Here is a 26017-nt window from a genome sequence, read left to right on the forward strand (position 1 = left end):
TCAAAGCTTCAGACAGCAGCAGCTGTACACCTGAGCACAGGTGAGTCTGATTAATTAAGTGACTTTAACATTAATGTTTGTGACTGAAGTGCAGAGATGGTTTAATTTGGCCTGAGAACCTTTAGAGAGTCCTGGAAGTTTTTACAGAGAACTTTTATGATCTGAAGTATTTCAGGTGCTCCTCTGCACACACCGCCGTGCAGGACTAATCATTTTAAACTATAGCTTTTATAATGTGAATAAATGTCTCACTTAGGCTTTTTAATTGCACTCCGGCGGACGGCCTTGCTGCCGCGTTTTTATGCCGCTGAATGTCACTGTCTTTATATTTTTTAATTGAACATCAAACGCGGAGAGCTCGGCCTCGATTTTTCCCTCTGAACTCTGCACGTCATCACTCACATCGATTTGAGAGAGCGAGCCAGTTAATCAGCCGCAGATCAATTTTAATTAGGCGTCACTGGATGAGTCAGTGAAATCCTCCCAAAACTGAAGGGTTATAAAATCAGGGTCCAAGGACCATCGGGGGGGCACAGGAGGGACGGCCGAGTCATTTCATTCAGCAGAGACTCAAACGATCTGAGATTCATCAAATCCTTTAGTAGAAGCTGAACGATGCTTTTATATAAAGTATCTGAAGCCACCGACGGCCGTCAGAGAGGATTTAAAAAAATCAGCTGTGCTTAATAAGCAGCTCCACCCTCCACGCAGTAAAAATGATTCATGTATCAAGAAGCTTTAACAGCTGCTGCTTTATCACATAAACAAAAATAATGTTTTGTTTTTTAAAGAAAGACTTTGTTTACAGCCTGCTCTGTTTTTATACATGTAAACCACAGCAGGTGAATCACAGCTACTTTCACCTGCTGCCGTCTCTCTAACACAGCCCCAAAGGGCATTTGTGGCTGACTGGACTCAAACCAGTGACCTTTGGCCTGTTGAGCAAATGTGTAAACCACTACACTACAGAGCCACTATTACAGTTTAAAACTGTCTGCAAACCTTAATGAAAACGTGTCAGGATTATGTGACTGCAGCTACGTTTGGAGCCCCAAAGTTTAGTTTCAAACTGCTCTAAAATCAGAGCTTCATGCAGGTTTTCTTCTTCTGGCTGCTCCCTTTAGAGATCACCACAGTGGATCATCTGCCTCCATCTCACCCCGTCTCCATCCTCCTCCTCCTCCTCCTCCTCCACTAAATCCATGAACCTTTTCTGAGGTCTTCCTCTTTTCCTCCTGCCTGCAGCTCCATCTTTAACATCCTTTGTATATCCACTCTCCCTCCTCTGCACATGTCCAGACCAGCTCAGCCTCTCTGACCGTCTCCAGACCGCTGACCCTGAGCTGTCCCTCTGATCGACTCATTTCTAATCCAGTCCGTTCCGGTCGCTCCCAATGAAAGTCTTCACCTCCTGTCTTTTGTAAGGTCTCAGTGCCATCCTGTAAACCTTCCCTTTCACTCCTGCTGCTCTCCTTCTGTCACAGATCACCCCGACACTCGTCTCCACCCACTCCACCCTCCTGCACTCCCTTCTTCTCCTCTTGTGTGCTGTCTGCTCTGGATGGTCGACCCCAGATATTTAAACTCCTCCACCTTCACTGCCTCTGCTCCTCACTGCTTCACTGTTGAAACTGATTTTTTTTTTTTTTTAGGGATTTATGATATAATATAAACACAGTAGCTCCTAATATGGTGATCTCAGGCACAGAAGCCCCACCCACCAGCTATTTATAATCTTTTGTGAGGGGCAGCCAATTAGAGGACTATTAGCATAATGTGAGTGGGAGGAGCAGCACTGAGGCCAGTACAAGATAAATGAAGAGTGACTCTACTCTGGATAGAGTCAAAAAAATAAAAATATTGAGCTGGAAATGAACTGAACAGGTCCACAACAAACAGAAACACAAATTTCTCTCATTTTTCTCGAAAAACATTCCTGAGAAACTTCAAACTGTTTTAGGTGGAATCTGAAATGTGGAATTAGGTTTTAGTGTCACCTTTGAGATTTAGAAGAATACCAGAAGATCACTCTCATCATCAGCACCTCTATTTAATTGTGAACTGCTCAAAAAAAATTTAAAGGTCCACTTTGAAAACACATCTGATCTCAATGGGAAAAAATCATGCTGATATCGACACTGATATGGAAATCATCAACCTACTGAGGCTCAATTCAAAAACACCCCAAAATTCAAAGTGAAAAATAAAAATGAAGCAGCAGGCAGGAACATTTTACTGAAATTTCATTGCAGCAGCTCAGAATGTTGCTCAGTAGTCTGTATGACCCCCACGTGCTTGTATGCATGCCTGATAATGTCAGGGCTCCCAATGGTGTCCTGGAGGATCTCCTCCCAGATCTGGACCAGGGCATCACTAAGCTCCTGGACAGTCTGAGTGAAACCTGGCAGCATCGGATGGACTGAAAGATAATGTCCCAGAGGTGTTCTACTGGATTTAGATCAGGTGAGTCAGTGGGGCCAGTCAGTGGTATCAACTCCCTCATCCTCCAGGAACTGCCTGCATGTTCTCACCATGAGGCACCAGGAGGAACCCAGGACCCACTGCACCAGCGTAGGGTCTGATGTGGGTCCGAGGATTTCATCCTGATACCTTTGCTCAGAGACATTCACACCAGTGGCTGCTGGAGGTCATGTTGTAGCTCTGCAGTGCTCATCCTGTTCCTCCTGCACAAAGGAGCAGATCCCGGTCCTGCTGATGGGTTAAGGACCTTCTACGGCCCTGTCCAGTTGTCCTAGAGTAACTTCCTGTCTCCTGGGATCTCCTCCATGCTCTGAGACTGAGCTGGGAGACACAGCAAACCTTCTGGCAATGGCACGTATTGATGTGCCATCCTGGAGGAGTTGGACTACCTGTGCAGCCTCTGTAGGGTCCAGGTATGACCTCATGCTACCAGCAGGGACACTGACCCTAACCAGGTATGAGGACAGAAAACTGTGAGTGTCCTCCACCTGTAAACCATTCCTGTTTGGGGGTGTCTCATTGTTGCCCCTCTAGTGCACCTGTTGGTAATTTGATGAACACCAAAGCAGCTGAAACTGATGAACACCCCCCCTCTGATACTTACTGACCTCATCAGTATCACAGAGGTTTAACTGACTGATGCTGAACTCTGAATAAAAAGTGCTCCTTTATTTTGTTTGATTAGTGCATACTTTTAAAATCTGTGTTCATGTTGATGCTCGTACCTGATCCAAAGTAAAGTTGTATCTCAACAGTTTCACTTCATAATTCTTTCTGCCTTTTACAAACACATGAGTGATGGAATAAAATGAAGGCGAGCTGCGACTCTCCATATTAGCTGAATTATTCCCTCTGACGACTCTTTAAGCGGCTGAAACCCCGACCGATGTCCTCACAGCTCCATATCAGTAAATGAGCTGTTAGAATTTACTCTCAATCAATCCGTCACCCCGTCGCTGTTCATTCCCGTTTCCATTGCGTCAGCTCTGCGTGTTTCCTGGCACACACTCACCGGTGGAGCAGGGCCCGTCGGACACCCGGGAGATGAGGCGCTGCTGTTTGCAGGACGCCTGTCGCCTGTAGCACTCGTTCTGGTAGGTGTCTCCATTCGAGCCGCACACGGGGACGTAGTTTTTGTGGCACTGGAAATCAAACACAATCAAATGTTAATTATCAGTGACCTGACAGAGGATTCACAGAGAGGAGCAGTCGCTCCACTCAACAAACACTGAAGAGGAGGAGTTACATCACAGTGGGCGGAGTCAAAACATTCAGCACAGCTGTGCAAAATTATTATCAGATTAAATTAATTATATACATTACATGATTTATTGTTGGCTACAATCAATAATGTTGGACATTATACGACAGTGCAGGCATTTTAACACCAAGACTTCTAGTTTTTACTTTCCATTTGAATCTTTATCTGGTTTTACATTTTAGTTTGGGTCAGATTACAGTCGCAGTGACTTCACCCCAAAGTCAGAGGGTCAGAACCTCAGTCAGCATGTTAAAGTTCATGACAGTCCAACACCACAGTGGTGAAGATTTGGGCACCTTGCAGTCATCATGTCGACAATGAACTCCTCTGTATACCAAAGTATTCGAGCTTTAGCTGACGGCTAAAGCTTGGCTGAAATCAGGTCATGAAACAGGACAACGATCCCGAGCACAGCAGCAAATCTGCAGCAGAACGCCTGAAAAAGAGACGGATCAAACATCTGGACTCGACTGAACGCTGCGGTGGGACCTTAAGAGAGCTGTGCATAACTGAATGCCCACAAAAATCAATGAGCTGAAGCAACGTTGTAAAGAAGAGTGGGCTGAAAGTCCTCCACAGTGATGTGAGACACTCATAAAGTCATACAGGAAACAATTACTTCAAGTTATTGCTGCTGAAGGAGGTTCTACAAGCTACAGAATCATGAGGTGCACTCAGTTTTTCACAGGACTGAGTAAAACACTGCACACAGTGTGTTTCACTAATGTAACTGAACTATCAGAGTCAGGGTAATGTTACTGTGTCATGTTATCAAATGTAATTTCCAATGTTATTCAGCAACATTGTTGCAACACGGCCTCAGATTTCTGTTTTTATGCTTTCACCAAGCTGCTCCAACCAAACTCTGCTTGAAGGCACTCTGCACGGAGCATAAACTTCACATCCTTTGGATCTGTGCAGAGATATGAGTCCACAGCTGAAATGAGTCCATCCAGTATGGTGCACATTTAAAGGTAGAAAGATGGTTTCATCAAGCCTGTAGGGTTCATGTGCGATCAATAAGGGTCAAACATGATGCAAGCTGTCAGCCAGTTACAGAGTTTCATTCACTCTCTGTGGAGGTTATATAAACCCACCGTCAGCTATAAGCTACAGCTGCCAAGGACACATATCAGCGTTCAGCAATCCATATTCTATTAACTCACAACCATCAATCATTTAACAGGAATCCCCTGCAGATTTGACCTCTGTGACCTCCAGCACACACACCGCACAAGCAGCCCAGGTTCATCTCCAACAGGAAAAGCATCCGATGGCGACTGCAGCTGGAAATTCATTAAAGACAAAACAATGAGAGCGGAGCAGCATCCAAGAGAGGAGGAGAGGAGAACATTTTTCTGTCCTGTCAGGACTGCTCTTGGTCTGCACCGTCAGCGTTTTGTGGTTTTGTTCTGCTGAAGTAAATTTATTGTAACGTGTTTTTCTTTCCATCAAGCTTTCAGCTGGAGCTCATTATCAGCGCTCATCAGCATGTTTGCCTTTCTTTCTTCAATTTTAGTGACTGAAGCTCTTTTTTGTTTACAGAGGCAAACTCAGAAGTTTTAATGATCAGGAATTAGCCGGATCCCTGCTGCTTAGAGGAGAACAGAAGGCTTATTCCGATGAAAATTGAACAGATTAGTCCTTTAAATGAAAGCAGGTGTGACGAATTTCAGTTGGAGGTGGATGTTTGATTTTCTGACTGCATGGCCCTGCCTGCAGGCGGGCAGGTGGAGCAGGTCCTATCAGACAGTGAAATAACTTTAATGAGGATCTCTGTCATCTCAATGAAACGTAACACACATATAAATGCGTGCGTTAGACTGATTTACGTTCACGCATACACAAACCTGCAAAGAAACCATAAAGTTTTAATGGTTTCAAGCTATTCCAAGGCTCCACGGGAGATAAATCCGCTGAAAACTGCTGACTCGGGGCGCAGAGTCAGATTTATTCATCGGCATTAAAGGCCTGCTCCAGCTCTCAGACACCCTTTACTTTCACAGGGATGAAAATGCTACAAGGAGACTCACAGTCATTGTCAGGAAGCATATTTGAAACGGGAACACTGAAGGAGAATTGATCCTGCTCATTTCCAGCTGCATGCTTTTACTCGTGGACTCTGGTAGAGCAGCTTTGAACGCCTAATAGTTCTAAATAATCCTCTTTCACTCCGTATTGGCCCTTAGTGCAGCACCTCAGTTTATCCTCCCGCTTTAGGCCAGCTTTGTTCTGATTGGCTGACCCTCGCAAACAGAAGATTTGAACAGCGAGTGGGCGGGGCTTCCACTCTCTAGGACTTCACCCAGACTTAAAAAAAAAAACAAAAAAACTGTCAGTGAGCATTTAGAGCAGTCTGTGAGCTTTTGGCTCTCAGGGATGTTTGAACCTCCACCACTGGAACCAGGAAATAACTTTTATTTTGAAGTTTGCCGTCAAAATAAAAGTCACATTTATAGTATATGTGTCTGCATGATAGAGAACATCTGGATCAGGTGAGTTTGAGTCGTGGAAACATTCTGATGCAGATGTAAACTATAACACACACATTTATGATGACGACAGAGACGAGCGCCTCCGTCTGTCCACAATTAAAATCATCAGAACTCTGAAGCTTTAACCGAGCTTCACGCGGCTCGTTTTGATCAAATTCTCAGCGTTCCTAATGATCTGGTTCCCAGTCTCTGCTGTGTGTTCCCATGTTCCTCCACACTCGGAAACAAAGTGTGAGTTTTTCGCTCCTCAGCGTCTGTAGAGATGAACAGAAGCTGGGAAGCAGATGATAGTCGGCCATTATCAAAAGGATCCGCCACGCTCGACCTTCCCAATTAAAATTACACTTCATCTTTTTATCCAGTCGAGTGGCAGAATAATAAAAGTGATTTGAGGGATTTTTATAAGCCTGCACTCTTTAATATTAAGTGCAGATTGATGTCCAAAGCTACAGTTTTACATGTTGAAAATTTATTCTGGACCCGATGAAATGTGCCAAAAGGTGAAGGGGTCTGAGTATTTCCTGGAGCGGCTGAATGTTTACTGGATATTTTCCACAGATCCTCTCACAGCAGGAGATCAAACATGTGAAACTGCTCTGAGTTATTTGTGCTTCGTTTTCCTGTGATGCACCTTCGGACACTTCAGAGCAGTCGTCTCACGAAGGACTGAATTTAGAAAGGAGGGGTCATTCATTCAGGTGTTCACCTCCACAGCAGGTATGTCAGCAACATAACTGCAACATGAGCGTCACCTGATTACAAGCTATTAAAGGGTCATTAAAGGTCATACCTTCCACCTGACTCTGAGTGGGTAACAAATAATGCTGATACTTGTTAAGGCACGTTACCCACATGACTACAGTGCAGGAGAAATCTGCAGCAAACAGTTAAAAACACTCTGTTAGAGACTGCAGTCAATTTTACAAACGTGTCACAGTCTAAAGACAGAATCTCATTTTTGTCCGGGTTTATTTTTTCTCTAACTTTGAGCGTCAGCAGCACGGAGTTCAGTTTCAAACACAAACTGCATGTGTGACGTGGAGGAAGGAGACGAGCCTCGGCGCCCTGAACGTCCGATCTGATTTCTGATCGTTCACCAGAGAAAACTTCAAAAATGCATTTTGGATCAACTTTAAAGGATCCTCGTGGGCTCGGCGGCTGTTCAAAAACCAGTTAGAGGACGTGGAAGATCTTCCAGCTGTAGTTCCTTCTGTGTTAGTGTGGCTGTGAGACGCAGTAACAAGAATGATCACGTTCTACAGGAAAGTTCAGACATGTTCCACAACTTCAGGTCCTGAAGAAGTTTTTTGGCAGACACACATAAGACTTACATGACTTATGTGTGTCTCATGCTGCTAGTCGTCTGTATTGCGTGCTTCGGGGCACGAACTGCATCATCCTCGGCAGGTGGTCGGGGTGGGCGGTGGGTTTATAAAGCGCCAGGCTTTTCATCATGTAGGGAGTGCGGACTGAAAGGCTTTCAGGCTCTTCCTCCTGTTATAATCAGAGTTACGGTTCAGGCCGTCGCTGCTTCTGCGTGCGGCCGAACACGCCTCAAAGCTGCCGTCTCGCTCGGACAGCTGTGAAGCTCCTCTGATCACCTCCAACAGCTCGGCTCGCTTCGCTCTTTGTGCTCACATGAATGTGGGCTCTGCTTTCAGCTCAGGGAGCGTGACGGCCAGCTTCAAACAGCCGCTGTGTGTCCCGTTATTGCAGTGAAGCTGCAGCTCTGTGGTGAATTCAGCTTCCAGAATCTGCCCTTCACACCGTACCTGCTTTTATTCTGCAATGCATACAGCAGCTACAGACGAACGGAGGACCACGCTGCAGCCGGCTCCTGTTCCTCATGTGTCAGGAGGAACATCACTGTGTTTTTCCTCATGTTAGCTCCTAAAGCTAACAAGAATGAACTGGAGAGAGTCCACAGTCAGGATGGATGCTCTCCGTTCCACACCTGCTGCAGTGACTGCTTTATATCAAACACAGGGCTGAACACGACATCACTGAGGTGGGGCGATGATGATGATGATGATGATGATGCCACCCAGCAGTCTGAAGCTGGCTGCTACATGTTAGCTTTGGAGTATCAGCTAATGCTAGCTAGCTCTGTTAGCAGGTTGATTGCATAAACAGGGTGCAGCATACAGACACAAATCCTCTGGTAACTGTTCCTAGGACATGGATTATGCTGCGGTCTCTGACTGGAAAAACTCCAGGATTTTTCCATGTAATCTGATTATAGCTGTACAGTAATTTAAAGGTGGCTGCAGACTGCAGCTGTGATTCTGGTCCACGTGTTTGTTCTGTGTGAAACTCGCATTTATATTTATGTCTGCTGCCCTCTGGGCCAGGTCACCTTTAAACAGGTTTTTACTCTCAGTCTCACTGAGACCTTTACCTCGATAAAGGATATTAAAATATATACAGGGTACGGTACTGTGCAGAAGTCTTGAGCCTCCCTTCAGGCTTCATATTTTGCTCCCAGTGACTTTCTTTTCTTAAAGTGCTCTTCAGCAACGACTCTCCAGCTTTCTGAAGGTTTTTCAGGGCTTTTCTTTGGCTACTTATTCACCCATTTTCAGTCCAGTCCTTGTACCTGACTATTTTCAGAGGAGCCTTAACCTTTGACCTTTGAATCATTCAAGCATAAAAAAGGCTCCTAACTCAAGGTGATGAACCAGTGTTATGTGTGCATATAACAGACAACAAGTAATCCATTTTAAATTGTATCTTTAGGCACTTTGTTACTAGCAGCAAAAACACAGATTTGTTCCCATTTAGCTGAATCCATAAAAAATGACCAAAAAAAGTCTGACACATAAAATTGCATCAACAAGGTGTGCAAGACCTGAGAGATGCATGTGACCTTTGAACTGATCCCCCAACTGTTCACTGAAGCCTCATCAGTGGAGCCACAGGAAGAAAAGGCTGCGGTCTCCACATTACACCAGAGCTGGACTGAAAGTCAGAGGCAGCAGGTCTGATGGAGCGATGGATCCCTCCAAATGTGATATTTTTGGTTCACATCATCATCATCATCATCAGTGAGTGTCTACAGCCACCTGTAAACTGGGTGGAGGCTCTGACACGGAGCAAAGAAGACAGCTGAGGGTTTGGCTGTGTTGAAGAATAAAGGAGAAAATACCCAATAATATGTTTTGGCCTTACATACTGTATTGTCCTGTATATCACTGCATCTGTTCCCATTTTCCTCACAAGATATAAAGAAATGAAGCTGGTTCAAAACTTTTCCATATGTTTATTTTTTCTAAAAATATATTTTCCACATTTCTAGTATTTGTACCATATTTTGAGGGACTTCTCAGAAACAGGAGCAGTTTGTATCATATCAGCTAATTTTCCAACTTTCAGAAAAAGCTGGAAAATACGGGAATGTTACCTTATTGTTAGGGCTCGGATATGCCAAACAGGGGAAAATTCCACATAAAGGGGTAGATGTGAGCCGTCTCTAACTCTGAGCACGTCATTGCTGGCTCGGTGGATGTTTCATCTCCGATAAAATAACAAGAAAAGGAAAAACGATGTAATCTACCTGGAACTGGCAGACGCACTTGAGCTGAGCGCCGTCGTCTCTGCAGGTGCCCCCGAATCGGCAGGTGGAGTCATCGCAGACCCTCAGGTCGCTCTTCTTCTCTGACAGATCTGCGGCAGAGACACAAACAAAGGAGGCGGGTTAAATACGGAGGCAGACGACAGGCAGGTGGATCAATAAGGTGAATCACACCTGCGGCACCTTCGTGAGTGCCGCCGGTAAATCCCGACATCTTCGCTCTGCTCACACGCTCAGCCCAGACAAGTTTATGAGTTTATGAACAATGAGAGCAGACGGCGAGCTGAGCTGCAGGGAAAATATGGACATGATGGAGATGATTGTTTATCTGCCCGAGCAGACACCTGGACTACAGGTGAGTGTTTACACCGGGGAAATAACAGATGGACTCACAGAGCTGAGAAACCAGAGGGACCCAAACTGGTGGGTGGTTTCATCATTAATGCACACAGCAGAACTCAGTCCTCACCTTCACCTGCCTGAGGCTCTGCCTGCCATTACAGGACTCCTCTTCATCACCATGTGGCTCTGACTCATAGAAACAGGTGAAAACTGCTCACTCAGGGAATCACCGAGTTTCTCTCCACACTGTAACATGACTGGTTACATCTGCTATAGTAAATTGGTGCTAAAATAAATATATATAAATAAAACTGAATTGGTTATGTAATCTAACTATTCATACCGTGGTGTAACCCAGCCTGGAATAGGGGCTGAGATTTTGGGGGGGGCCCTCTGGTACAGTCAGCACATATCTGGGCCAGACTTTGTTTTATTTATTGTTTTTATTGTTTTACATTTGTAAATTGATTAAAGAGAAACTCATAAAGATTCAGGCCTTCAGTTCATCCTCCCTCTGAAAAAAGCAGTTTTAGCTCCGCCTCCTTCCAGCCCTCACAAACAGAAGGTTTTAAAAGCAAGTGGGAGGGGCTTCTGCTCCGGGCATGCCCATATTTGGGATATCCCCTCCCTGTGCCAGTGTTTAGAGCTTTAGGCTCACAGCATCACTCATACAGTTTAATTTGAGCGTGGGAACGAGCAGAATACTTTAAAATGAAATCCGTCTTCTCTGGAGGAAACAGCAAACACCTCCTGAAATGTCAGCGCGTCCCTCTAAGGCTGAATCCTGCTGCTGATTTTAAACTTGTGGCTGATCCTGAATCAGTTTTGCCCTTTAAAGTTTTACAGATGATCAGTTAATGAAATGTCACAAGGCGACTTATTTATGATCTTATTTATGATCTGCTCAGACTGGAGGAAGTTTACAGATGCCACACACACACACACACACACACACACACACACACACACACACACACACACACACACACACACACACACACACACACACACACACACACACACACTCTCTGCGCAGCTCAGAAATGTGCTTGAATAATACACGTCTCCTTTGAGATTCCTGCCGCAGATTCCCGCCTGTGTGCCTGCGTGAGCGCTGCCGAGCGGGCTCTGAGGAGCGTGTAAGGACCCGTAATTACTGTTTGCAAACCTCCCCGAGTCCCAGGAATGGCCGCCGCCGGCCGCGGTAACAGCCGACCCCAAAGCTCAGCAGCCGAGAGAGAGACGGAGAGGAGTGAGCCTCCAACCGGGAAAAACAACCCTCAGATTCAAAGAGCAAGAAAATAAGACCAACAGGCGAGTCTTTAAAGCCTTTAGTGAAGGTAAGAACTGCACATTTAAAGTTTTCAAATGTATTTTATAATGTTTGAACTTTACGAGGTTTTCCATCCAAGGACACCCAAAACAGTTTGAAACCAAGCAGAAGCTAACCACGATGCTGAATGTGTGACCTGCAGAAATAAGATGCAGCACAGCTTATACGTCTGATTTACTGCTGATCAGCTGGGTGATGAACTGCATGTGATCTGGTCCCAGAAAAGAGAAAGAGCTGCTTCAGCCTGATGAAATCCAGCTGTTCGTTGGTGAGAGTGAATCATCATGATGCTGATTATAGGAGGGAGAGAGCTTCACACCGTCAGCGAGCAAAACATCAGATTCAACCATCAGATGTTATATTTGTGATAGTGAAAGAAGAAGAAGAAGAAGAAAGAGCTTTATTTGTCACATACATTTACATGCAGTGAAATTCATTCTCTGCATTTAACCCATCACACACATGGAGTATGTAGTACACACAGCACAGCATGGAGCAGGGGGCAGCCAAAGGGCGCCCGGGGAGCAACCTGGGGGGGTGGGCTTGCTCAGGGACCCACAGTGATGCCAGCCCGAGGATTTGAACCAGGGTCCTCTCAGTGACGAACCCTCTTCTTCTCCCCTAGGCCACCACTCCAGAAAAGAAAAATAATAGATAGATGTGGAAAAGTTTTTAAAACGTCAGCTAAATAGTCAAAAACATGATTAAAAAGTAAAAGCAATTCAAATTAAAAAGTAAAGAAGAGATGAGAGAAACACTCTTGAACCATCAGAGGGCGCTGGCGTTGAACAGTTTGTCCACCAGGGGGCACTCTGTAGGCAACGTGTTTGAAATGCAAGCAGCATCAGTCCCAGAGTAACGATTAAATAAATAACCACACATAAAAGAAAAATGTGCTCATGTTTGGTGTGTCTCAACAAAAGGTCGATTTATCAGAATATTGGATTTAAGTATCAGTATCAGTCTTTAAAGTATCGGCCAGGCTCAGGCTACAAGTGAATAAATATGAAAAAATAATAAAGATTATGAAATAAAATAGATAGAAAATCATAAGAAGTTAAAATTGAGCTAAAATGACATAAAAATAGGGAATAAGAAACAGAAATAAAAAATTAACCATCTCAGAGTCACATCATGGTCCTGATGCTGCTCCATTTTCCTCCGTTTATTGATCTCATCTCTCAGATCTCAGGTATGAACTTCTCAGCGTCTTTGTGAGACACGATGGACAAACGCAGGAGAAAAAGACCAAACGAGCCGGTCCAGCAGCCCCGGGTGGGTCTGCGGGCCAGCCGCGGCTAATTAAGTCCAAGCAGCATCCATCAGCCTGGAGGCCGAGGCTGCTGATCAGCTGTGTGTGTGTGTGTGTGTGTGTGTGTGTGTGTGTGTGTGTGTGTGTGTGTGTGTGTGTGTGTGTGTGTGTGTGTGTGTGTGTGTGCGCTGCTTCCTGTTTGCAGGTTTAATACCCAGACAATTTGGGATTATGCTGAGCGACAAGCCGAAGTCTTTAAGGCTCCAGCTGGAGACAGACACACATGCAAATGAAGGCGCTGCGCTGCATTCACAAACGAGCTGCAAACGAGCGTCAGCGCCGTGAAGCGCGTTTGTGTGTCCGCGCCGTGTTATCTGCCTCTGCTGCTGATATTTGCCGTTTGCGGCAGACCCCGGCCGTGTTGTGTTCGGGTTCCTCGGCCTCATGCATTTTACAACAGAAACAGGGATTTGAAATGCACATAATTCCCTCCTTTGGATCGCAGCAGAACTAAAGGAGCTGACGGAGCGTGGCAGCAGCCGCCGCCCGGAGGCACATCCACCTCCCAAATCCCCCGAGCCCGGCCCGGTCGCCATGGCCACCCAGCCACCGTCACCGCCACCCCGCCTTTCCTCTGGCTCGTTATCTAACACCCCCAACACACCCCCGCCCTCCGCTGCAGCCCTGACTCCAGGAGGTGGACGTCAATACTTCATCTTCTGTCCTTCCACGTCCTTTTAACCCTTTCACTGCAGACACACCGTCCTCGGTCTCCTCCTGACTAACACATAAACCTGTTTAACATTTACAGTTAAGACTCCTTCAGTGACTCTGCTGACGTGACTCTGCAGTGAATCCCTCCACAGGACTTAAACTAACTTAATTTTTCAGCATCAGCTGCTTCTTTCACCTTTGATTCGTTTCAGAAATTAGACCCAAGCTGGACTTCTTTGACAGACAGTTAACTGTAGAAGAAAAATTCTGTTTTATTGATCAGATAACTGCATTAAAAAGGCTCACACACAGTCAGCAGGTCCAGGTCAGCAGCCCCATTTTACAGGTTGAAGGCAGCAGGTGGGGATGAGCTACAGGTGCCTGTGTCAGGACATCTGTACACATGGCCATGCCCATATCTCCACTATCCAGATGAGTCATCTGTAAAAAGCACTGCTGCTATGATGGGAGCAATCAGACATGGAGGAGCAGCTGTAAACATGTTTATCTGTAAACTTGGAGGTCTGTGGGGTCGGACTCACGTCTGAAAACAGCCTTCAGTGGGCATCAGAGGAACTGCAGGTTTCTCACTTTAATGTTGGTTTAATTGTCATAAATGAAAATGGATTCGCCACATAAAGATTTTGACCTCAGCAGGAAGTCATGGAGGGATTATACGCACAGTTTCTCCTGCAAAAGAAAAATAAAGCCCTTTACAGTTTTCAGTTTGCTCTGCAGCTCGAGGATCTAGTCTCCTCAGAGGTGCAGCCTTCTCTGCCGGTTACTGAAGCGTAGCTGCTACACCGTAAATATGAATAGAATAGAACAGAATAGAATGCCTTTTATTGTCATTATACAGGATGTACAATGAGATAGGAGGGCCACTCCTGTTCAGTGCCATGTAACAGAAAATCAAATTCTCTAAAATAAAAAATAAAAATATTATAGTCTAGTATAATCAAGAAATATACAGAAAATAAACAATGTATAAAATATACAAAAAATAGAATGTATAAAAATATATACATACATTGGTGCATCTGTACATTGTAAGAAAAGTAAATAAGTGTATACATATAAAAATGAAGATGATGAATATTGCACTAGTGAATGAATACTGGATATTACCAATATAGGAATGTTAGATATTGTTCAGTATGAATAATCTAATATTGCACAGAGATGTGGGTGTTGCACAGTTACAGTGGGTGAGTGTGAGAGTTCAGGGTGGTGATTGCTCTGGCGAAGAAACTGTTCTAGAGAAATATGATGCATTAAGAGAAAACATTCAGCAACAACAACCGTTTCTAAAGCCTGATTACACCTCCTGCAGGGAAGGAAGGACTGTTTTAAGTAAATAATCGAATCATCGAACTGAGTAACAAAAATCGTCTCGATTAGGCCCCAAACAGTACCGACTCCCACAGTGTGGGCTGCGGCCTCCTGGTGGGCCACGATGGTACTGCAGGTAGGATAAAACTAAGTGAGTCAATTGTTATGATTTAATTGTATAGAATAAATCAGTTTTTCTCTTTAAAATTCTCTTTGATGAGGTTCTTACAGTTTAGTTTAAAATTACTATGAAAGCTTTAAATTTTAAAAGAAACTGAACTAATGAAACAAACTGTGGGATTTATAGTCTTATAGTCCATCATTCATTGGAAAGACGTTTAACTGGAGCAGTGGACGAGTAAGCCATCATAAGAAGATCAAAATGAATGAATGAAAACACAAAGAATTTAGTGTTTTGTGTAATTTGATGCTTGTGAAGAGCAGAGCAGCGATTAAAGGTTTGGGTGGGCTGCAGAAGATTTTCAGATGTCTGCCGGCAACCTGATGCTGAGACATCAGCAGCAGGATCCGCTGTGAGCTCCCTTCAGCTCTCGGTCCCGGGATCACCGCGCACCGAGATGAGCTCCAGCCCCGACACCTTTCCATTTCTGTGAAACACCCTCACTTACAGACCTCACCACCTTTCCTATCAAGATAAGCAGTGTTATTCACTTCCTAATGTTTTGGCTCATTGTGAACTCCAGATATGAAAAGGACATGAGAGAAAATGAGTGTCCTCAACAGGAAAACTTTTATCCTGCTTTTCTTCTCCTGACAAAAGATCATTTCAAAGACCTCGGAAGTTTGACATCCTCTGAAAAGTTCTGACAAAAGCATTCCTGTTGCAGCACACACACACACACACACACACACACACACACACACACACACACACACACACACACACACACATCTCCAGAGTGAGGTTCATTTCATAGAGAAGTGAAACCTTCTCAAGGACTGCTGTAGCGTATTGATTTGGTTTGCTAAAAGCGGAGAATTTATCCTCAGCAGAGACGAGAAACAGGAGAGGAAGGCAGCATGACATTCATGTAAAGTACAAACATCAGTGATGCATGATGGGACTTCAAATCCCCCCCCCCCCCCCCAGCCCTCATCATGCTCAAAGACCCGAATGTTCCAGTTCTGTGTGCAGTTACAGGCAAAATGGACAAAAATATCAGCTTGTGATCGTTCTGCCTCAAACCGCTCATGAATCCTGATGTGTTTGCCTACAGTTCCCGGCAGAGTGACACGGAGCGCGAAGCTGCACATACAACATATTCATCTTTACTGAAGTCCCGAGGAAACATGTCACACCGCCCCTTCAAAATAAAGTCCAAGTACTGAGGGAAAAGGCTGGGAAACAGAAGCTGCTGCAGAAGCTTTTCATTCAGTCTCAGTGATCCATGGAGCTAAAAAAAAAATAAGCTAACACAGAAACGATAAATGCTGCAGTTCCTCCAACAACCACCGGAGGCTCCCTCAGTCAGTCAGCTTCACCTCTCAACCCTGCATTTCTTTCTTCTTTCTCATTTAGCACCAAATCGCACCAAACAGTCGCCTCAAGATGCTTTATACTGCAAGATAAAGACCCTACAATAATACAGAGAAAACCCAACAGTTCAAACGACCCCCTATGAGCAGCACTTGGTGACAGTGGGAAGGAAAAACTCCCTTTTAACAGGAAGAAACCTCCATCAGAACCAGGCTCGGGGAGGGGGGGGGGTCATCTGCTGAGGGGGGAGCGACAGGACAAAAGACATGCTCCTGATATTTTGGCATGAATCAGGAGAAAGTTTCTCTGTGGCAAGAAAACAGACTTCCTGCCATGAATCTCCATCTGAGGATGAAAAGTTCACGGACTGTAGGAAAAACCAGTGGCTGGACCCACCACTGGTTTCTTGACTTCCTGTTTTGAAGCTACTGCCACCTTATGTTTTTGGAGCCAGTAGTGATGTTATTTAAAAAGACAGTTAAGTGCTAAATTATCAGTCAGCAGCTGCATTCATGAACTGTACAGGTACAACAATCAGACACAGGTACCTGGTAATTAGTGCTAATTAAGACTCACCCACCAAAACCGAAGCATTAACTTCTGGGATGTTATAGCAGCTTAGCTAGCAGAGAGACCTGCGATTTAAAATAGCGCCTTTAATTTGAAGCCTTAACAAAATCAAGATGGAAGAGTTATGAAAAAGATGAATGCTGTAAAGAGGAGGGAAACATCCATGGAGACCAAAACAGTTTTTGTTTGTAAACGTTCAAGTTTAAATTTGGACCTTTGAGCACGGGAGTCCCCGGTGGCTGTTAGAGGAACTGCAGGTTTTAGTGGCTTCATCTTTAACCCTGAAGGTTTCAGATGAATAAAAAACTGAAATGATGTATTAATTTTTATGACTTTAATGGGTGAGAAAGAAAACGAGTCTTCACTCAATCCCAGATTATTTTTTCTTATTGCAGAAAAGTTTGACAGCATTTAAAAAGCGTCAGAGTGACCCGTCGGACTCTGACTGAATAAAGCAGCACTGAACGCTGGACTGACGGCTGCCTCTGGACCTCTGACAATCATTAATTACTACAATAACCAGTGTTTCACACATTTCATATCACAGTGCAAAAAAAATGAAAAGTGACCCAGAACATTTGAGCCACAGTGAACGTTGTGCAGGCTGCAAACCTCTGCACAGTTATGGCACCAAAAACACAAATCTGTGTGCTCCTCTTAGGAAATATATTGATCCAGGCTACGAGAGTCTTCACTGTCCGATAAAAGGAGGAGCTGCTGAACCTAAACTGTGGCCACGGCTTCATGGATACAAACAGGAAGTGTGCGGGAGCGCGCAGAGTGTGAGAGGCGATGATGGATCTGAGCCCTGATGAAGACTAACGGCTCCCGCTTCTTCCTCGACCTCTCAGAAACCTCCTGACCGCAGCAGCTGGATGAAGAGCTTTTGTCTGTTCTTCTTCTGCTGTTTGAATAAAACATGAACCCCTGACAGTCTCCTCCTCTTCCTCCTCCTCCTCCTCAGCTTTATCGGGTGACACGAAGATGATGTCTTCAGCTTTAATATATAAATCCAGCGTTTGTTAATTTTTTCTGTCGCTGCCCTTCAGTGAGCGTTTCATAAAACAGACGTTCATCACGGAATCTGCAGACGCTGTCAGAAAAGCATAAACTCATAAGAATGAACTGATTTTCTCTCATGAACTGGACTGTCAGCAACAATCATAAATGGAGGACGAGGTTATTGGAGCTGTTTGAGGGCAGTCGTGTGAGTTTTACATGAAACAAAAAAAAGTAAGTGGGTTTGGAGAAAACAGCAAAATCACAGGGAATCCCTGGAAGATCCGAAATCCCGGCTTTTGGTTAGACTTTGGAAGGAAGTCATTCTCCCACTTGTGTTGGAATATTTACGGGCTGTCAAATGGATCCTAAATACTTCCTAAATAAGTTTACATTTGGTCACCATCACAGTATTCCCAGTAAAATATCTCCTGAATGTTCTCCTGCAACATGCTGCAGATCAGCAACGACCTGAAAACAAACGTGTGAATGAGGCCAAAGCACAGAAACATGACCTGAACATGAGATCTCAGGGATTTGAGCCCTCGACCTTGTTTGATTCTGAAGGACCTGCTGTCTAGTCACAGCTCTACCTTCCTCCCCCTCCTCTTCCTCTTCCTCTCTGTAACTGCATCTAATTTGTCCAGTTTGGTGTTATTATTTCCTGGGGGGCGTCTGAGTGTGGGAGGCCTGGAGGGCCGGCAGACTCGCGGCTCGTTTGGCTTCATCAGCCGCGGCTGCTGCAGACTAATCTTCACCTGGGAAGCAGAGAGTGCGGCGCACAGATAACAGCTTTGATGTTTTATTCATGTCGAGCAGATCGGAACGACACCAAAACTCCTTTTAGCTTCTTTCTGGAGTCTGACGCAGAGACGGAGCGGGAAGTAATTGACCTCCAGGGAAGCCTCTCCAGCAGGCCGGGTCACAGCGCGCCGTCAGCAGGTTGGCTGACAGTCACGCCTGAAAAGGAGTTTAAAGTTTTCACAAAGATGCTGCCACTGATTTTCCGTCCATTCTGGATAATCTGGAATTTTTTTATTCAGTGAGGAAAAACCTGAAGACGAGCCTGTGTGATGTCAGGGTGGTTCCTGCAGAGGGGTCGTCCTCAGTCTCCTCCCTGAAGCGCCGCTCTGAGGACGGAGGCTGCATTAATTCAGCTCGACGTTAGCTCAGACAGAGCCCGCAGTAAAGCTCAATCATAATCCTGGCAGATCAGCTGCTCTCAGTGCCAGAATCAGCTGATGGCTCAGCAAACACCCTCCTACCCAACTAACTGGTAAATGTCAGAGAGGGTGGAAATCACAGGCTGGATAAATGTAGATTTCCCAAAGCTGTGTGCAGATTTCTGTAGTTCTGGCATGAAGCATGTTTTAGTTACTGTGACTCTGATATGACTGATAATGAGCCCCAAAATGTTTCCTCGCTATCTGAACTAACCGAGCTGAGAAACTGGAAGACGTTTCCTTTGCTGGGGTCTCCTTACAGCTCTGTGTCCCACAACAGAGTCGAATATAAAACCCACTGATGGAAACAAAAATCTGACCGACTGATCTACATTCATGTAAGCAGTGAAATCAGCAGCCAAGCTCCAAGAAATAACCTCCTGTTGAAGGTACGGTCCGCCTCCTTCAGGTGTTTCATCATCATATTGAAATGAAGGAACTTTTGGAGGAGTCCCGGGGCCTCCTTTTAAAGCCCCGACTTCTCTCTGCTGTGACCTGCAGCGGTGTGAAGCAGCCGCTGAGCTGTGACAGGCCTCAGACTGAGGCGTTAAACGAGCTTGAAGGACTGACTCATTATCCAGCTCGGTGCCTCCGTCAGCTGAAATGTGATTTATTTATTCTGCGGCCCGGAGCTCCGCCTTCAGCCGGACTCACCTGCCCGCCACATTAGTACTCGCCTGTTTCCCGCCACCTCGGCCTGACGATGCTTTAATTATGATTTTAGTCTTTATGAAGAGCTTCTTTGAGGGCTGATGCCAGTTTATTCATGAACGTAATGGTGCCGGTCATCAGAAATCAGAGTTCATTCAATAACACAAACAACAATCCTGCTTCTGTCCTCTTCTGTAATTACACATTTCAGCACATCTTTCATTCACAGAAGGCACCGAGTCAGTCAAATGGCTCCTTTTCACTTTACTTTCATTTAAGACGTTCTCCAAAATCCATTTAGTCCTTTTAGAGCTTCATGTTAAAACACTGCACTTGGAAAAACTGCAGAGAGAAATGAAGAGCGATGTCCTTAAAGCTCCGAACGCTGCCGATGCTCCGCGCTGATTCACTGCTCTCAATATTTTTGTTGTTACAGTTAATGGAAAACCTATTTGCAGATGGAAAGTACTTTCAGCCATAATTCAGGCTGTATTTTATTTCTGTTTTGCCTGACTTACAGTGCCATTATACAGGCGCACATTATCTGCAGTAAAAGCTGCACGACGGGGAGCACTTTTCAGCCAATTTGACTTCGCCCCACAAAGAGCTGACAGCAGGACCTGCAGGCGCACATCTGGCTCAAATGTGAAGGTTTGAAAGCCATTACGTGCTCTTTTTTTTTTACATGCGATGGCAACCGTCAATTTTACCACAGCAGTGTGGTGACAGAAGCGAGGTTTTTTTAAAACGCACAAACGCCACAATAAAGTCAGATTTAGGTTACTTCAGCTCAAAGTGTGCTGCTGTACTTTGATATTTCACATTTATATGATATATAAATAATGTTTATATCACATTATAATACAGATTAAATGTTTCTAATGTTATTGAAAATATAGAAATGTCACCACTGTACCGATGGAAGATCATCTCAGGGATCAACAATTAGAGTGATTACCAGTGACACGCCACTCAACCCAGTTTTCTGCTTCTTTCCCACTAATGCATTAGATGAGTTTTATTATTATTGATATTATTACTAAATTACTCCAAAGATATTATTAAGAGCTTTTCCAACTTAGAGTCACAAGGGGCCAAATTCCTGCCATGCCTTAATTAACAAAAAGGACTCACCAGGAAGTGGCCGTCCCACCGCCTGTCACTGATCTTTCAACCCCTGACAGAGCAAGCTGTGTACCCTCACTCATTCTGGATACAGGTAACCCTCAGGTGGATACAGGTAACCCTCAGGTGGATACAGGTAACCCTCAGGTGGATACAGGTTATCCTCAGGTGGATACAGGTAACTCTCAGGTGGATACAGGTAACCCTCAGGTGGATACAGGTAACCCTCAGGTGGATACAGGTAACCCTCAGGTGGATACAGGTAACCCTCAGGTGGATACAGGTTATCCTCAGGTGGATACAGGTTATCCTCAGGTGGATACAGGTAACCCTCAGGTGGATACAGGTAACCCTCAGGTGGATACAGGTTATCCTCAGGTGGATACAGGTAACCCTCAGGTGGATACAAGTTATCCTCTGTGGCTGAAAGTCTGTCATCATCTTGCGGGCATGTCAAAAACTGCAGTTACTCTAATGTCCACTTGAGGCAGCCTGAAAGTCCCGTGATGTCATCTGTGTGCGACACAAACGGTTGCTCCGTCTGGCTTCCTCTGGATTCTGTCGTCAGCCAACGAGCACAAAAACGTCACTGTTGGAGTTGCTCTCGTGACTCATGACATCACTGCCTGGCCAATCAGTGGCATGCATTCTGTTGACGTCACATTTTCGTCTTGACTCAGCTTGCCCGGAATGGTGGCTGAGTAGGTACTAAAAAAGTACCTGGTACCAGGTACTACCACCTAATGGAAAACCCTAAAACCTGAGCTGAGTAGATACTAGTAGAAAAACAGCAATAGAACTCTGCTTTCTTTTAAATATGGTCATTTCTGGCTCCAAAAATCAAACATTACAGCAGCCAAAATGCTGGTGTTGAGGCTTCAAAATCAGTCCAGAAACCAAATAGGTGATGTCATGGTGGATATGTCCATCTTTTATATACAGTCTGTGGTAGATGGATAAAATCCATGTTAGAAGACAAGGAAGGCGGTGCATGGCGGAGTAGCTCAAAAGCAGCACTTTCACCAAAGATGAGATGGGTTCATGCCCAGAGTCGGGACAGATATTATAAATACTCCGTTATGTCTATGAGGGGACGATGTTAGGACAGCAGGATCTGACAGGAAAGACTAAAACTGTATTTATTTATTAAAAAGGAGGTAAAAGGCCTGATGTTTCCAGGCTGCCTCCTGCTGTAGAGTCAATAATGTGAGTGTCCAACCTTTTCTGAAGGTCAGTGATGTCATCACCCAGGAGAATAAAGAGAGAGCTCGTTGCCTTCTGTGGTTTCGGCACATTAGAGTTTGGGTCACTTCACTCATTTCTGTGAAAGCGGGCACCCGTGAAAAGAACTACACACCAGGAAATCCAGCTGGATTATCAGAATAAAAGATTTAGAGGTCTGTAAAGTATTTCACTGCCTTTCTGGAGAGCTCGTGCTTCGACAGATTGTCTTCATTTATATAAATGAGAGGGCTGCATCTCTTCACACTGAGCTAAATGTGCTTTAATGTGGTCCTCATCTGCTTACATAATTAAAATTAAGGACAGTTGGAGATGATGAAAAGACAAGAAAAATGATTTTAGATGCTGAAGTCAGAGCTGAGCTTCAGAGGAAGGAAAGAGGAGCAGGGAGGAAAGTAAAGACAGCTTCTAAATATCTAACAGACAGAGGAGGAGGAAGAGGAGGAGGAGGAGGAGGAAGAGGAGGAGGAGGAAGAGGAGGAGGAGGAGGAGGAGGAGGAAGAGGAGGAGGAAGAGGAGGATGAAAGATTTTAGGTGCTGAAAAGATTCTGAGGCTGACTGACCTCAGGCTCTTCAGTCTGGAAGATACATACTCTGTGTGTGTGTGTGTGTGTGTGTGTGTGTGTGTGTGTGTGTGTGTGTGTGTGTGTGTGTGTGTGTGTGTGTGTGTGTGTGTGTCTGTGTGTAACAGAGATAGTCGGAGAATCATGACTTGATGCTTGGCACCTATTATCTAAACTGTAATCAGGCTGACATTTGAGACTCATTAGAAAGAAAGACACCCTGTGTGTGTGTGTGTGTGTGTGTGTGTGTGTGTGTGTGTGTGTGTGTGTGCGTGTGTGTGTGTGTGTGTGTGTGTGTCCTTCTGTTCCTTATCTTATGGAGACCTATGACATGGGCTTCATTTTGGGGACTAACAACAAGTCCCCGTAAGACAAATTAACACTATTACCAAACATCCATCCACTTACAGGATGCAGGGGTGGTGGTGGTGGTGGTGGGGGGGGGGGGGGGGGGGGGGGGTGGAGCCTATCTCAGCTGCCATGGGGCGAGAGGCAGGGTCCACCCTGGACAGATCACCAGTCTGTTGCAAGGCTAACGCAGAGAGACGGACAACCACTCACACTAAACCCACTAACGCCATGGTGGATTCAAACCCAGGACCTTCTTGCACCGTGCCGCACTTATTAATCAGTTGTTATGCATAATCTATTAATGCTGATTACAAAGAAAACATCATGCAAAATAATAAATACTTGTATCTTAGAAAGGATTTGCTGTTTGTTTTTCAAACATTACTGTAAACCAAGCACCAACCTCCAGGGCTGAAAATAAGAACCAGCGCTGCAGGAAACAGCTGGACACAAGGTGAAAATGTTAGCCTAGCTAAGAAAACTGCTTCCATCAAGGTTCATTTCTTCGTCTGTACAGTGGGTACTGAACAAGTGCTAGCATGCTAATAAACAAAACAAAAGATGGTGGACACCGTACAGATTACAGCTGCTTAGCCACAGCATGTTAGCATTGTTACTGAGGGCACTGGACTGCTAACATACTGTCAGCAGGAGATCAAAATAAAACACAGAAATATACAAAATGCCCACAAATTACAAAAGAGCCGCCAAAACTAAAGTGGACCTGATCTGCTCAGTTACAGCGGTGCTCACAATAAACATGGCAAAGTTTCCAATAATGAAGCCACTGCATGTATGAGTAATCCTTGTGAGCTGGAGCTCAGGCTTCAGACTGTCCTAAATACTCAGTTCCAGACATTTTTTTCTACTCTTGCATCTTAATGATGTCAGAGAGGGGATATCCCTTATATAGTCATCTCACACCCAGCTTTATCCTTAAACACAGAAGCCCCTCACATTTTTGGCTCTAAAAGCAAGATCAGACAACACAAATATTAGCATTCACTTAGTTCAGGTCTGTTTATCAGGTACAACTACACGCTTGTTTCCATTTTCACTGTAAATGGTGCCACAGGAAACCACCAACCGAGACCATAACCTCACCAGGAAAGTGTTTACTGAGGTCATAGATGAGGCGGTTTCTACATAATCACACTTCTTTGAATCACAGGAGTTTCTTCCTGCTGGTCATCACAAAGAATTCCAGTTTAATGCACCCCTCCCTTTCAGTTCCCTGCAGGGGGTGCTACAAGAATATATAAATATTATATACACTAATTCAACTTTTATGGATTTACTAATTCAAAACAGAGAATTTCAGAACAGAAAATATAAAAATGTTATCAGTTCCTGACTAATACAATGAGAGAAGAGTAACCTTGGTGCGAGCTGCAGCCAGCAGCTCGAGGTAATTTTCCTCCCCATCACCTTTGGCTGTGACCCTGACAGTAATCTGTTTTCTGCTCGTCCATCAGTCCACTGAAGCCTCCTCCCCTCCCCCAAAACTCTCAGCCTGCCACATGAGACTGAAGCACTCAGGTCGACAACACAAAACACACACACAAAAAGAGGAGGCCAAGGCCAATAGAGAGGAAGAACCGCAGGCGCTTTCATTTTGTGTGTTTGTTGGCAGCTTTTACCCATCTGTCCATTTTGTTCTCCGTTGTCAAGCTCAAAGGTGGTTTCACCGAGGACAGAAATCCAAACGGGCCAGAAAATCCTGCACCCCCCCCCCCCCCCATCGCAGCCACCAAACGGACATTTAGGAAAGAACAGCACTCCAAAAGGCTGACAGCTAGATACTCACAGAGAGCTACAAAGGCCCGTTCATCACATTTAACAGCTTCACTGGCATTACAGGACGCCCTGCAACAGTTTCAGGATGGCGTCCTGGAAAATCTGCAGTAAGTGTCTGAATCACACAGAGCATCATTATCGCTCAGTCACTGAGCTGAGAGGGACAGACCCACTAACTGCCTGTGAAACGGGACTTTCAGAACTGTATTTGTGTTTCTTCGGTACGTTTGCTTCGTGCACCGTTTATGACTGAACAGCAAACTGAGCACAAACCTGATAACAGGGAGGATGAAACAGAGAGCATGTTAACAAGTGCCTCTGTGTTAAAGTTATCAGCTTAGTGTAATGGAGTATGATACCCACGGTTTAGTGTTGGTCTCACTAGCTGTAATTTGTGTGGTTTACTGTAAGCCTATAAAAAAGACTTGTGGTATTAATACAAGAGAAACGATTCAGGCTTTAAACAACGATCGGAGAGCCTGATGGAGCTTCCTTCAAAGAGCAGCTGAATATCTGACACCACAACAGGACCCTGTTAGTGAGCCAGCAGGTGGGGAAACGAAGACGAGCTGAAGTTAACCAATCAGCAGTGACTGAACCTTCAGAATAAGAGCACAGATGAAGGTCCGCTAATGAATCAGTCCCAGATGATGTCATCCTCTCAGACGGATCAAAGAAAGAAAAAAAACATTTAAAATGAGCACTTAGCTAAAAACACACCTGGGAGACCTGGGACCTCCTAACAGGTGAAACAGGCCATCCTTTGGCACTATGTATGGGACTGGATGTAATACCAGCTATCACTTAATTGTGAGTAATGTAATAATCAGGGAACAGTAACAGGCTCATGTTTTGGGGTTTACTGTGGAATTAGGGCATCTGATGGTAACAAAACATGTGCCTGTGTGTGAAGTCTTGACTGACTTTGGCACAAACTGCAGAAATCTGGCTCCAACGGTTTAACGGCAGCCGACCCAACAGGGCAGAAAAAGCCCAATCTGGCTCTGCTGGCAGGTTAAACAAAGCAGACGTCGCTGGTGCTGCTCTCCACAGGCTGAAGGAAATAAAAATATATGCTGTTAATATATCTTTGAAATAACGCTGACACGTGGGAAACAGCTGAAAACATCTGGATGCCAGTTTGTCCTGGGGACTATTTTCAGTGGCGGATTAATCTGCATTTGGCGCTGTGGTGTGTTTCAGAGGCAGTCAGAGTG

At 44.9% G+C, this 26017-nt stretch overlaps 1 protein-coding gene across 1 annotated transcript in view; it reads right to left on the minus strand.

The window, feature by feature from the left end:
* The window catches only part of tmeff1a (transmembrane protein with EGF-like and two follistatin-like domains 1a), a 113815-nt gene that overhangs the window by 48795 nt on the left and 39003 nt on the right, over positions 1 to 26017 (minus strand). Inside the window, exons 2-3 of the mRNA XM_030751987.1 lie at positions 9791 to 9900; positions 3494 to 3623 (exon numbers count right to left, since the gene is read on the minus strand). Coding sequence (XP_030607847.1) covers positions 3494 to 3623; positions 9791 to 9900 — 240 coding nt within the window. The remainder of the gene's footprint in view (positions 1 to 3493; positions 3624 to 9790; positions 9901 to 26017) is intronic.

This window comes from Archocentrus centrarchus, chromosome 17 (genome assembly GCF_007364275.1).
Source record: "Archocentrus centrarchus isolate MPI-CPG fArcCen1 chromosome 17, fArcCen1, whole genome shotgun sequence".
NCBI lineage: Eukaryota > Metazoa > Chordata > Actinopteri > Cichliformes > Cichlidae > Archocentrus > Archocentrus centrarchus.